We start from the raw sequence: 14435 nt of genomic DNA, 5'->3' as shown, positions 1-14435 counted from the left end.
CCGGCTGAGGCAGGGGATGGCGGCCTGACTACAATTCCCATCACCGCTGGTCCCTGGCGACGCAGCGCTGGGGGCTGACGGGAATTGTAGTCCGCCCGCGGCCTCCGCCGCATTTCTCCGCGGCCACGCTTCCCGCCCTGGCAGCTGGGTCCCGCCAGGTGCCGCTCTTCCGCGAGGCGCTTCGCCCGGCATTGCGGATCCTTGCCGAGGCCGCTCGGTGGCGCTTTCTCCCGCGCCCGGCCGCTCTTCTGAGGAGACATAAGGGAGCCGCCGCCATTTTCCCCGCCCCTCTCTGTGGCAGCTGACGGTTTCTCGAGTCTCAGGAGCCGCTTGGCCTCGCGATTCCAAAGGTAAGGCCTACGTTGCGGGGCCAGGCATGGCCTTCCTCGGCGAAACGGGCGGGGTGAAGCGCCCGAGGCTAGGGTCAGTGGCTAAGCCAGGAAAGGTGGCGAACCCCTAATTTCTGGAGCAGGGCCGCCAAAGCCGCACCTCTTCATATAATAAGCAAATACAGAGGAGGTGGCCTTGGGGAGGACTCAGGAGGGAGTAACTTGGCCCACCCTCTCACGATTTCAGCCCCACAAACCCCTTTCAATAGGATTGGCGTGGGTAGGACCGGCCCACCCCATGAGGCAAAGTGAATCGGTTGCCTCAGGAAGCAGGATGCACAGGGGCGGCAGATGCCTAGGTGGATCTTTGTTCCCCACCTTCCCACCCCGCCCCCGATGCAGATCATTGCTTGCCTGGCAGGAAGGAGGGGCATTTTGTGGTTAAACTCGTGCGCCAAAATGCCACGTACTGGCCCTCTGCGCGGGTGTCCCACACGCTCCCCCCTAGTTGGACAGTTTCCTCCTTGCTTCTCCACCTTACCCCACAGATCTGTGGGACTGTGGGTGTGTAACTTCACTTTTGCACTCCTGCCGCCTTTATCCCGTTAGACTTGAGCGTGTGCATATGTGGGAGGAGGAGGGTGTGCTATCTCGAGTACATCCCCCCCCCTTACTTTCTTGGGAAAGGGTGTTATGAAAGCAGAGCAGCTGCAGCAATCTCGTTTTTAAAAATAAAAAATATATATTATTCCACAATCCCTTCCCTCAAGCTGAAGATGACGGATAGCCGGATGGTGGCACTACCACATGCATGTCGTGTTTTCTTTGGCTTCTGCTTCTTAGGTTGCTTGTTCGGTTTTGACACGTGGAATAAAAGCTGTGCAGGATAAAAGCAAGATGTTTCCTTGTAGTATGCAAAGAAACGGTGCCCCCTGGGAACCAAGATGGTTGGGTGTGGTTGCTGGACACACCTGTACACACGACGAACTCCTGATGCTGAATTCTCCTTTGATCATGCAACCCGAATCCTTTTCTTCATAGTACAATAGGAATGTCGATTACCCAGAATGTAATTGCTCAGGTTTTTAAATAAGTTGTTTGAAAAATGCAGCTTAGCTTAGCTAATTTTTCATCACGGTTCAAATCTGTCAAAGCATGGGAAAAAATAACTTCCATTCCTTTGAAGAGGGGTGGGGAACCTGTGACCATCCATATGTTTTGTCGGCCCCAATTAGCATGGCCAGTGCTCAGGAATGATAATGCTGGAGCATGGCATGCTCCCACCACTCATCAGCTGATAGGTAGTGGGAGCATGCCTAGCTCCAGGAAGGAACATGTTTACAACATTTGGGGCTTTTTAGCTTAGAAGAAAGGCAACGTAAGAGGGCACACAATGGAAGTTATAGAATTATGCATGGTGCAAAAAAGGCAGAAAAAGATTCCCCCCCCCCTTGTCTCATACTAGGACCTGGGTCATCTGATGAAGCTTAATCGTAGAAGATTCAGGAGAGACAAACATAGAATTGTAGAGTTGGAAGGGACCAAAAGGGTCATCTAGTCCAACTCCCTGCAATACTAGAATCTTTTGCCCAGCATAGAGTCTCATGCTCTACTGACTGAGCTATCTCTGTACTTCTTCACACAGCTGTTAACCAGGAGTGGGGAACTCCTGACCTATGGGCCAGACTGGGCCTACAATACTGTTTTCCCCAAAGCACACCCATCTATGATCTGCTGTGGGGTGGGTAAATATGAGATTTAAAAGAAACAATCCAGTGCTTAAAGTGAGCTGATAATTGTTTCTTTGCTTGGAGCAAGATGCAGTTCCGTGGTGAGAGTGCACCTTGCTCCAGCAGCATTTTGTGAAGAGGAACTCCCTTAGGTAGCTGATGCTTCTCTCCCCCCACCCCATGGGTGAGAGAAAGAAGCACTTTGCCAGCCCTATGCTATGTGCTTCCGAAAAGTGGCTGTCAGGTCAAGTGCTTGGAAACTCCACACAAGGGATTTTGACAGATGAGTCAGACAACCCACCTGTCAATAAGGTGATGCCATATTGATGTCAAGTGATTGAGAGGGAGGTTGCGATTTTGAATTGAGGCCTAAGATATTTGACTCTTGTGGCAACCAGCAACTGATGGGCATCCTACTTCTTGTCAACCATGTGAAAGAGTGAATAAAGCAGCTGAAATAATTGAGGTTGCTGTTGGTACATATGATGTTAAATTTGATATATTGAGTGAAGGAAATAACTAGTTGCCTCTGGTAATGCCCATCAACAACTTCTTTAATATTTGAATACTGTTTAAAATCTCTCATCTGTAATATGTCCACCATGACAGAAGCTTTTAATTTGCTGAGAAATTACGCGTACACAGCTGCAAAAAAGTAAAATGCATCAGTAAACAATTTTTGAACATTTTTTTTCTGTGAAGTGAGTAGTTTGTGGATGGCACATTACTGCGTTATTTGAAACACACTAATGAAAAAGTATGTGTGGTGTGCTTTCTTAAAAATTTAAAACTGAGGTCAGATGTGTATTTGTCAATAGTTGCTCCTCTTTGCTTCCAGAAATTTTGTGGACATAATGATTTCAGAAAAATCTTGTGCCATATTTGTGTTACTTGTGTAAACTTGTATAAAGTTTGTCATTTGCTTTTCAGCTGCAAGTTGCCCAAGGCAGTGTCCAACTTATAAAACTAGAAGAGCTGGAACAATAAAGCCATTAAGCTGACACCATTGACAGGGCTATCCTATGCATGTAATACCCCGAAGGAAGTCCAATTGTGTTTAATGGGACTTACTCACTGGTTAACCCAGTGTTTCCCAAACTTGGGTCTTCAGCTTGTTGTTGTTGTTCAGTTGTTTAGTCGTGTCCGACTCTTTGTGACCCCATGGACCAGAGCACGGCAGGCACGCCTATCCTTCACTGCCTCTCGCAGTTTGGCCAAACTCATGTTAGTAGCTTCGAGAACACTGGTCTTCAGCTACTTTTGGACTACAGTTCCCATCATCCCTGACCACTGGTCTTGCTAGCTAGGGATGATGGGAGTGATAGTCCAAAAAACAACTGGAGACCCAGGTTTGGGAAACACTGGGTTAAACTATTTAGGATCCCACACGTTTAATTAATTAATTAATGTTTTAATTAGAAAAGTGCCCACAGATTAAGTCAGCACCTGTACTAATTTCAGTGCATATGCTAGCAAAAGCTACAGCTGGCAACAGCATTTTAGAAGAACTAGAAATATTTTTATTAGAAATTTGCAGGTTAAACCTATTAATGTTGATAACGAATATTAAGTTAAGCTACCTGAAGACTAGAAGGAGCAATTATTAACCAAGAGCTCAGTCCTCTCTATGTTTTCTCAAAAAATTAGTCCCATTAAAGTTGTTGGGATTCATTCCCACTAAGGTTGCAGGCTGAATATTTGGAAAATACTTGGAAACCATCTTGACTTTTTCCACCTAGCCTGAGAATGAAGGGCCCTGATTGACTCCAGCTACAAAAGCTGAGACTGCTGAAGAGGCCAGATGCCATCTTTAGTCTCTTAAGTGCAGAACCAGGCCATGAAGCCTGAGCTTCCACAGTCGCCATGAGCCACCATTGGCAGCATTAGCAGCAACAGCTGCAAATATGTTCTATACATATGATAATAATTTGTTCTCTTGTTAATTATGCTGTTTTAAACACACATTTCATATTTGACTTCCTTTATTAATGCTTTCTTTTGAAAAGTTTAAGGTAATCCCCTCTCATTAGGTTTGCAAGTAAAGAAGCCATGATAGACTCAATGTTTATTTTCAAATCTCATTATGCTGGTCCAGATTTAACATTCAAATAAATCATTTTAACAAATGTATTTAACAGCTGTTTAAAGATAATACAGTGAATGATGTGTCAGAGCCTACCTTGAATTTATAGTATCTGAATTAAGGCTTAACCAGAAGTGTCACATAAACCTAAGAAACTGTTAAGTTCTTGAAGAAGATCAGCCCCACACATGATTACTTGTTGGTATTTTCTATTTCTTCAGGAGTGGGACAACATTTATTTCTACTTCTAAGAAAGGCTTGCGGTAGTCAGGGAATCTCATCAGTTAGTTGAGTACAGGTAACCCCCAATTTACGTGGGGGTTACGTTCCAAAGCACTGCACATTTAAGCGAAATCACATATACAGTGGTACCTCAGTTTACAAACTTAATCCGTTCCGGAAGTCCATTCTTAAACCAAAGCCATTCTTAAACTGAGGCACACTTTACCTAATGAGGCCTCCCGCCGCTGGTGCCCTTCCACCGTTCGGCTTCTGTTCGTAGATCAAGGTAAAGTTCGCTAACCGGAACACCTACTTCCGGTTCTGCGGAGTTCATTAACAGTAGTTCATTAACAAGGCTGTTCGTAGATCAAGGTACCACTGTATTTGAAACACCATTCAAACTGCCTGCATAGACCCAATTCCACCCCTTTTTGTGACATTTTTAGCTCAGTTCTGGGTTTGGCATGATGCACGCAGTCACACACATATCAGACACACCTAAAACAGTCACTGCCTGTAGTCTCAACTACTCAATGAACATTAAGGGTTCATTCACCACCATACATTCTGTTGGTATATACCAGGCTTCCTCAACCTCAGCCCTCCAGATGTTTTGAGACTACAATTCCCATCATCCCTGACCACTGGTCCTGCTAGCTAAGGATCATGGGAGTTGTAGGCCAAAAACATCTGGAGGGCCGAGGTTGAGGAAGCCTGTTATATGCTGTTATCTGCCAGACATACTGTACTTTTCTGCATTCTGCATAAAACAAAACAGGTTATTCCTTAGGGAAGTGAATCAACTCAAACACATCGGACATCAGGAATGATACTTAGCTGCAAGCCCACCCCTTACAATCTGTAAAATAGAAGGTAATAATGGAGGCGTTTATAGGTTTGTTTTAAGGATTATAGCTGGATCTGAGGTAGCCAGTGTGGTACCCTCCAGAAGTTGTTGAAGTACAACTCTCATGATCACTGGCTATTGACCATGATGGTGGCTGGTGTCAATGGGAGTTTGAGTCCAACATATGGAGGTCATCATGTCTGCTCTGAATGTAAAGCACTTTGAATGCTCGAAAACCCATATAAAAGTTAAGTATTAAGTTTCATACCTTTACATTTCTAAACTTAAATGTGTTCTTATTTAGGAAAACGCTCGAAAACCCTTTTCTTGAAGGAGGGATGACATGTAATGGACCAGATAACTGTGAAGCTCGTCCCTCTCCAGAGGATGATCCTGAGCAAGATCTTGCTAAAGTATGCTCCAGACTACAAACATTCACGAATTTTCCAAGTCACTGTCCTGTCTCCTCCTCAACTCTAGCCCAAGCTGGTTTCTTCTACACTGGAGAGGAAGACAAAGTAAAGTGTTTTAGTTGTCATGCAACCATTGAAGGATGGCAAAATGGGGACTCAGCAGTTGGAAGACATAGAACTGTTTCTCCAAACTGCAAGTTTATTAATGCCATTAAGATTCTGAAGAATGATACGCATTCTGTTTTCCCAAACTGTTCACACAGAACTGAAATCAGCCTTGCAGCTGACTCTGCCCAGCCCCCTCTTGATCCATCCTCTGATCTGTATGCAGATTATCTTTTGAGAAGTGGGCAAGTGGTAGATCTCTCTGGTTCTCAGTACCCCAGAAATCCTGCCATGTGTAGTGAAGAAGCCAGGCTGAGATCTTTTCACAACTGGCCTTCCCATACTCTTATCACTCCAAAAGAGCTGGCCCACGCTGGACTCTATTACACTGGCACTGGTGATGAAGTTGAATGTTTCTGCTGTGGAGGAAAACTGCAAAACTGGGAACCTTCTGATCGTGCTTGGTCAGAGCACAGACGCCACTTCCCTAGGTGTTTTTTTGTCCTCGGCCACGATGTGGGAAATGTTGGAAGTGTTCCAAATCAATCTGGTGATACCAGCCTGGATAGAAGTGGCATACATAATGCTGACCTTCCCCAAAGTCCATCTATGGCAGATTACGAGAACCGAATCAAGACATTTGCAACATGGAGGTATTTGGTTAGCAAGGAGCAACTTGCCCAAGCAGGCTTTTATAGCCTAGGTAAGCTGAATACAGAGCTTCAAAGTTTGTATTGCTATCCCTCAAGGGGGGGAAACTACATTATATGATTAGTAGTGCCTAACATGGTTTCAATGAGCTCTTAATAAAATTAGCAAAATGATGGAATTAAAAGCCAGTGGCCTTTTTCAGTTCTCTTACTGTTTTTTAGAGCACCAAGTTTTACTAACTCTTGTTAACATGGCATCAATAGTGTGTAATTCTAAATTTGGTGCTTTTTAAATAATTCATACAATTGAGTCACTTTTTGCTTTTTGTGCTAAATAATCTTCAAATGAAATATTTGTTCAAGTGTATAATTATAATGATGTCCTTTGCACTGGAGAGGATATACTTTTCCTGTACTGTACTTGATTTTGTCCAGATTCTCTTTTATCCAACTTACTTAAAATTCACCCCATCCCAAGAACTTGGGGTAGTTAAAATATGTTTTTGACAGAAATTTACAGTTGGCCTGTTCTTAGAAACCAAAAGTCAATTTGAATGTAAAAGTCTTTCGCTGCATAGGAGAGTTTAATAGGATACCTTAAATGATGTGGTGGGACATAAATTTGGACATGCTGGTTTTCAGTGATGCACAGTTCATTTGTGCTGAACTTTGGTTCCACTCCAGAAAAATGCAAATATCTGTATGTTAATTTGTATAAATTCAGCCTTGTGTAGAGGAGAAAAGTGTTGCCTAGTCACTTGAAAATAAAATAGGGGGTTCTAAAAGAAAAGATGGGATTCAGGTGGTGCTGTGGTCTAAACCACAGAGCCTAGGGCTTGCCGATCGGAAAGTCGGCGGTTCGAATCCCTGTGACAGGGTGAGCTCCCGTTGCTCGGTCCCAGCTCCTGCCAACCTAGCAGTTTGAAAGCACATCAAAGTGCAAGTAGATAAATACCAGGTAGGTACTGCTCCGGTGGGAAGGTAAACAGCGTTTCCGTGCACTGCTCTGGTTCGCCAGAAGCGTCTTAATCATGCTGGCCACATGACCCGGAAGCTGCACACCGGCTCCCTCAGCCAATAAAGCGAGATGAGCACTGCAACCCCAACATCGTCTGTGACTGGACCTAACGGTCAGGGGTACCTTTACCTTTTTAAGAGAAAAGATAAGGAATGATAGATGTTTCCTTTTAAAATACAGTTTGTCTACCTCAACTTACCTGCTGCAGTGGGTGCATATGTGTCTTGGGGCACACACTAGTTCATCTGAGGCAGTTGAGAGGCATGATCAGCAGCACCCCATGTAAACTTAATGTGCACCCCAGACACTCCAGAGTCTGCAGTGCAAGCATGCTAGCCTGATAGATGTGTAAAAGTTTCCCTGAAGGTGAAAAGGCCTGAAAACAGTTGATTTAATTAGGGCAAAATTGCCCCCATTTTGGATCATTTTCTCCAGGACTGCTCACATGGCACCTGTCATAATAAGCTTTCATTCCTTTCAAAGAAATATTTGCAGAGGCAAATTTTATTAAGAACTTATACATGAATATATTCCTACTTCTCCACAGGTAATGGTGATATCGTTGCATGCTTTCACTGTGGTGGTGGATTACAGGAGTGGAAGACAGATGAAGATCCTTGGGAGCAGCATGCAAAATGGTTTCCTGGGTGAGGCACTTCATTTCTCCGTATGTGTATTATCTGTTATCTGTGCTAGTGTCTATATATACATACTGTACATTGTTAATAAGTACTCTTCACGTGGTTCCATTCCATTTTCGGGAGTCTCTACAAATGTAGATTACCTGTTTGTAAAGTGGTCTATGATGTTGGAATTTAAACCAGATGCTCTGTGACCTCCTTTGCAAGCTTCTCACTAATCTATTCTTTAATATTTCCCTTAATATTTTATTTTTGGGAGGGGTGTGGAGACATTCCAGACAGCAGCCTGGTATGGTTCTTAACTTCCAGGTAATCTGCTCAGTGTACATTTTAAGGAATTATGATCACTTCCACTTCCATAACATATTAAGTACCTTTTTTCATAAGCTACTGTGTTTTTCCAGATACACTATAAGTGCATTTTTGCATGTGACTGTTTTAGGTAATATCAATTTTAATTAGTTCAAATATTTTCCATCTAGGTGCAAATACCTGGTAGAAGAAAAGGGGCAAGACTTTGTGAATAACATTCATTTAAAACCACAACAAGATTCTACAGTAAGTGTGTGTCTTCTCCACTCTCCTGCCCCCAGGAACCATGCTTTCTGGACACTGAAAATCCGTTTTAAGATAAATGTAATTTTGAACTATAAATTCACTGAACCAGTCAAATGAATAAAAGGGCTTTGGTTACTATCTTGCCATCTTTTTCCAGCTGCCTATGTGTGAACAGATGGTGCTTCCATATGTTGTTGTAAAGGTTAATTACTATAGTAGAGAATGCTGCGTTCAAGTTACTTAATTTATGGTTGGTTGGTTGGTTGGTTTCTTTTGCCAAAAACAACTGAAAGTGATTTGCCACCAGAAAAGAAAAGAAAAAAACCATCCCTATAAAAATGTAAAAAAAAATTTAAAAAATGTTTTAGTGTGAGATTCCAGGGGTTCCAGGTGCTTACTCAGGGTGTGTGCTGCATTTGGGAATGAGGCAAAGTGGAGACTGTGGAGTCTTTAGGAACTGGCAACACCTCCAACTTCCACCTCCATGTCCTTAATCTTGCTCAGCTGCTGCTTCTGTTGTTGCTGCTTCTGGTGGTGGTTCCTGTCAGGCAGTGGCAGTCGAAGCAAGATGATGATGATGGGGAAAACATGGAAAGTAAATGAGCATAAGACCCCATTTAGAACTATTGGTCCAGAATACATGCTGTTCTCAGCAGAGTAATTTACTTGCTCAAATAAAAAAATGGGCTTGTATAAATCACAATACTGCTTTGAAATTATTGTTTCTAGGGCTTCAATGTAATATTGATAGACTATGGTTATCTATGAATGTACAAAATATTAAAAATGGCACTGGTCATTTCTTCAGTCTGAAGATTACAATTTACAGCTTGACAAATAAGGCTGTATCCAGTATAGTCAGACTTTGAGTAGACCTACTGAAATTAATGGACATGAGTAGCATAGGTCCATTAATTTCAGTAGGTCTTCCCTGAGTAGAACGCAACCAATAGTCTATTTCATGTACCTCTACCCCCTTGGCTTGGATACAAATGTGCCCTTCTACATGCAGAAATTACCTCCCGATCACACCTTGCTTTGGATCACATCCACGCCATACATTTAAAGCACATCACGTCTCCCAAAGGTGTCCTGGGAACTGCAGTTTATCCCTCACCGAGCTACAATTTCCAGCACTCTTAACAAACTACACTTTCCAGGATTCTTTGGGGGAAGCCATGCCAATTAAGTGTGCTTTAAATGTATTGTGTTGATGTGACCTTAGAATGTTCCATGGGCAAAGTATACTTTGCCTGTGAAACCAGTGGCAGACTTGGGTACTATGGTACCCTGTGGAAGTCCAAAATTTGGTGCCCTTCCCAACCCTCACACTGCCTTACCAAAGGTGGTTAAGGAGGTGCCCAGAAGGAGACATAAGGGCTCTGGTAGGGCCCACAAGCACTTCCACCTCCTTCCCAAAGCCAAGCACTAACCTGGCTTTGGGAATAAGGAGGAAGGACTCTAGGACCCTGTCAGAGCCGTACACCTCCTTCCCAAAGCCCAGTGCAGATGTTGCCCACTCGATCAGCTCCTAGTGCATGCACACTGCATGCACTGCCCTAAATCCACACTTGGTGCATTCCACCCTTCACCACTGTTGTTGTTTTTTTAACTAACTACCATTTGGTCCCTCCCTGAACCGTTCCCAAACACAGTAACTTCTCAGAGGGAGAGGTGATTTCACTCCCAGTACTGAGTCCTGTAATTGTCATTCTTCCTGATCACTGTGTGACTTCCTTGCCTAACAATAGATGTAGTTGGTACTTGAATTTGCTTATTCTCTCTCTTTTGTACCACATCTCTTAGATCAGTGTTTTTCAACCTTTTTTGGGCAAGGGCACACTTGTTTTATGAAAAAAATCACGAGGCACACCACCATTAGAAAATGTTAAAAAATTTAACTCTGTGCCTATATTGACTATATATAAAGTAATTCTCTTGAATAGGAATCAAATAAACACATTTTTTCCCACGGCACACCAGGCAACATCTCGCGGCACACTAGTGTGCCACGGAACAGTGGTTGAAAAACACTCTTAGATTGTAAGCCATTATTTTAAAATGTTGAGTGCTTTGGCGGTAAAGTTGATTCAAATGTAGCAAGTAAATGTGTGGGGGTTATTGTGTTTGTTATTGTGGTTTGTATTTTTGTGTTTTTGTATTGTAAACCAACCTGTGATCTTTGGATGAAGGGTGGTACAGAAATTTAATAAATAATAATAGTAGTAATAAATGCTCTAGCACAAGATTTTACAGAACAACACCAGCAGTTGTTTTCTATTCTGCTCACAGTTCATTACATCCATTCTAATGTCAGTGTTTCTGTTTAGATAGAGGAAGCAGAGAAGTTTTCACATTTTACAGGTATGGATGCAATTGTTTGTAACTGTCCGGCTCAGTTTGTAACTCAGTAAGCCTAACAACAGTCACCAGGTCTTCAGTAAACTAGGCTTCCTGTATTTGTGTTCTTTCTCTCCTTGGATTTGTAAGGGAGATGGCAAAACCACAATCAACATAAAAATCTGGTTGAAGCATAGAAAGATTCTCCTCCTCGAAGAGAGACTTTATGTTTCTGCAATGAAGTCTTTTCTAGTCCCGATGGAAATCTCAGATACAGTTTGCAGGCAAGGAACACTTGGGGAAGGGAGAGGGCAGGTAGAGGCAATGAATGAGTCTTGTTAAAGTTTAAGCAGGAGATAATAGAGAGGAGCCAGCTTCTGCATGAGTTCTTGGGAATAATGCATCTGGAAAAAATAGCATAGAGCAGCCTCAGAATTTGAGACTGAAAAGATGAACGAAATTGGGATGTGATGTGCACCCAGCAGAAGGAAAATTTAGCAGATAGCCTCACCCTGAACTTGAAAAGCCTTTCCAACAAAGGATTTGGACCCGAGTGTCCTCACGTAACAAAAAGCATAGATCATATAGTTCTTGGGCCAGCCTGACTCATGTCAACTAAGTGTCATGCCTCAGGACTAGAGCTCAGCCATTAGGGCACTCTAGGAGCTCTACCTGCAATCCAGGAAACTATATCATTCTGGTTTTAATCTTACATGTATCTGAACATTGATAGGTTTTACTGCAAACTATGTTTTCCATTAAGTATTTTAAAGTAATTCAGTATATCAGGACACCTACTGTATTTTTATCTCAGTTAATTCATCTCCTGGTTTTGCAGATGATGAACTTTTACAGAACCAGCTGGTACAGAATGCAGTGCACATGGGTTTCAGCCTGGATGAAATTAGGAGCACTGTGGAAAGGAAATGCCATCTGTCCGCAGAGGGCTACAGATCTATTGAGACATTGGTCACTGACTTAATCAGTGCCCAAAGAGAGAATAACTCTGGTGCATCCTGGGAAAGCACCTTGCAAAAAGGTGAGCACAGAATATGTCCAAAGCATATACAGTGGTGCCTCGCTAGACGAAAATAATTCGTTCTGCGAGTGTCTTCGTCTAGCGATCTTTTCGTCTAGCGAAGCACCAATGCAAGTAGCGGTTTCTGCGACGAAAAATGTTTTTTTTTCGTCCTGCGAGGCAGCCCCAGTGACAATATCGTCTTGCGGGGCAGCCTTCCGCTAGCGAATGCCTTTCGTCTAGCGAGTTTTTCCTCTAGCGAGGCATTCATCTAGCGGGGCACCAGTGTATGGGATGTTGAGAACAAGAAAAGGTGCTCTGGATGGGATATATTTTTGCTTGAGGGCAGAGCGTTTGCTCATGGATATAAGTAGTGGGGTTTTGGTGACCAGAATTTTGGGCAGCAGCACCCTTCCAACATTTTATTACACATTACTCCATTGACTGACTGCTTTGACAGCTGTTTCCTATCTCTTTTTTCGGATGCTCTTAGTGTTCACTGATTTATCATTTTTTAAATACTTGTCCTGCTATGCCATTTAACATTCCTTCTGGTGTTGGTCTAGGAACACCCAGCTGCTCAGTATGTTGTTTAGAAGTTTGTTGGGAGTCAAGATTTACTGTATTTTTCGCACCATAAGAAACACCTTTTCCCTCCTAAAAAGTAAGGGAAAATCTCCATGCATCTTATGGTGCGAAGGCACCCCGTCAAGCAAGCCGCCCGCTGCCCCTTCCCTGCTCTGTGAAGCATCTCCGCTGCCCCCCCCCCCCCGGCCGCAGCAGCTTGCAAAAGCCTGCTTTTACAAGCCGCAGTAGGGTGGCAGGGGGAGGGAGATGTTGCACGGAGCAGGGAAGGAGGGGCGCGCGGCAGCCGCCCGCCACCCCTTCCCTGCTCCGTGAAGCATCTCCTCTGCCTCCCCCCCCCCCGCCTCCGCTGCATTCAGTGAGAAGCAGGTGGCAGCAGAGGGATGCTGCTGGTTCTTCCCCGCCAACCCCGTTTGCAGAAACAAGCCTGCTTTCACAAGGTTGGCGGGGAGCGCAATGGCCGCGGGGGGGGGGGGAGGAAGATCAGCCTGGTAGCTGCTTTTGCTTTATAGTTTAAAACAAAATTTATTTATTTTTTATTTGTTAAAAAACATAAATTGGCAGGTGTACAAAACATTTTGTATGCCAAATTACTTTGCATAAATAGTCTCCAAAGAGTTAGGCTGGTAGTTTTATCCTTATAATGTCGGGGTAAATTAGTTGTTGCTTTGTTTATTCAATGTACCTTTCACCCAGTCTTCCAGAGAATTTTCAAGGTGGCTTCTAAACATAGAATCAAACAATAGCAAAGGCTGCAATCCTAATCCCATTTACCTGGGAGTAAGCCCCACTGAATTAAATTGGAGTTTCTTCTGAATAGACATGATAAGATTGTTCTGTAAATTAGCAATCTCAGTGAAAAGAACAAGAAAATAGGCAATGAAGAAAGCTCTCAAATGGACTGTAGCGACATAACACAAAATTATTGTTTGCTGAAAGGTTAGTCAAAAAACAGTTGACCTGGTGCCATGTTATTTTCCCTTTGATACAGGAGTCTATCCTCCACTGATTTAAAAGCCAAGTGGCTCTCTGTTCTTTTTGTTAAAGAAGTGAGAAAAAATGATTTAGGGACAGTTTATTGTCAGTAGTTCAAAACTTAAACTGAGGATGACTACTCTAGTAAAATTCTAATGGAATTTTAAAAGGCATCCCAGTAAACAAAAGTAGGAAAGGCAATATACTGGGGACAGAGGCTAGAAAACCTGGTAAATGAGGACAGTTGCAGCTCATTAAAAGTTCACAACTTGCACTCTTGGCCAATATGCCACATCAGCTTAATTTAAGTTGTCTCTTTTTTTTATCAGTGATTGTCATATTTGTTTAAGGAGGGAAGACATTTCAAGAATTTTTTGTATCTTTCTGTTTCCTTCTTAGATCTCAGTGCTGAAGAGAAATTAAGAAGTTTGCAGGAAGAAAAGCTTTGCAAAATCTGTATGGATAAAACTATCTCAGTAGTCCTCATTCCTTGTGGACATCTTGTTGCTTGTAAGGACTGTGCTGAAGCAGTTGACAAATGTCCTTTGTGTTGCACAGTTATTACAAAAAGGCAGAAGGTATATATGTATTAATAAAAGCATCATACTATGCAACTGGAAAACTCCTATCATTACAAAAATAGATTGATTGCATATGCAGTGTTAATATGTACCGGTAAATGGTTTTAAAGAAAATTAAGCTTGAATTGAATGCACTGATTTACTCTATGAATTATGTAGCTGCTAAATTGTGGGTACTTTTACTCACTTTAGTCCTGATGGCGTGACCCCGAGAGCCACAATGTATGTAGAGGCATCAGAGATCTGCCCTGAGATGGTATATAGGGCAATATTTAGTTAAGTCACCCACCACCATCTGCAGTCTGAAGGGATACAGCTCAAGCAGAAGTTTACTTCCCCA

General features: G+C 42.9%; 1 protein-coding gene across 1 annotated transcript; it reads left to right on the top strand.

Annotated features, from left to right (window-relative positions):
- The first annotated feature begins 268 nt into the window (after positions 1-268).
- On the top strand, positions 269-14180 carry XIAP (X-linked inhibitor of apoptosis). Its single transcript, XM_033137448.1, has 7 exons — positions 269-350; positions 5516-6432; positions 7945-8044; positions 8521-8596; positions 10927-10960; positions 11775-11975; positions 13914-14180. The coding sequence occupies exons 2-7, from the start codon at positions 5550-5552 to the stop codon at positions 14105-14107; spliced, it is 1488 nt and encodes a 495-aa protein (XP_032993339.1). The 5' UTR covers positions 269-350; positions 5516-5549; the 3' UTR covers positions 14108-14180.
- Positions 14181-14435: the final 255 nt, after the last annotated feature.

Source organism: Lacerta agilis, chromosome Z (assembly GCF_009819535.1).
Source record: "Lacerta agilis isolate rLacAgi1 chromosome Z, rLacAgi1.pri, whole genome shotgun sequence".
NCBI classification, from domain to species: domain Eukaryota; kingdom Metazoa; phylum Chordata; class Lepidosauria; order Squamata; family Lacertidae; genus Lacerta; species Lacerta agilis.
The sequence above is the reverse complement of the archived record's forward strand: the minus strand, read 5'-3'. Positions and strand labels throughout refer to the sequence as shown.

Excerpts from the sequence above, each read along its gene's own strand:
- XIAP (XM_033137448.1), top strand. The coding sequence starts at position 5,550 with ATGACATGTAATGGACCAGATAACTGTGAAGCTCGTCCCTCTCCAGAG. Across the intron at positions 8,045-8,520 it reads CATGCAAAATGGTTTCCTGG|GTGCAAATACCTGGTAGAAG; the intron begins GTGAGGCACTTC and ends TTTTCCATCTAG. Across the intron at positions 11,976-13,913 it reads GGAAAGCACCTTGCAAAAAG|ATCTCAGTGCTGAAGAGAAA; the intron begins GTGAGCACAGAA and ends TTTCCTTCTTAG.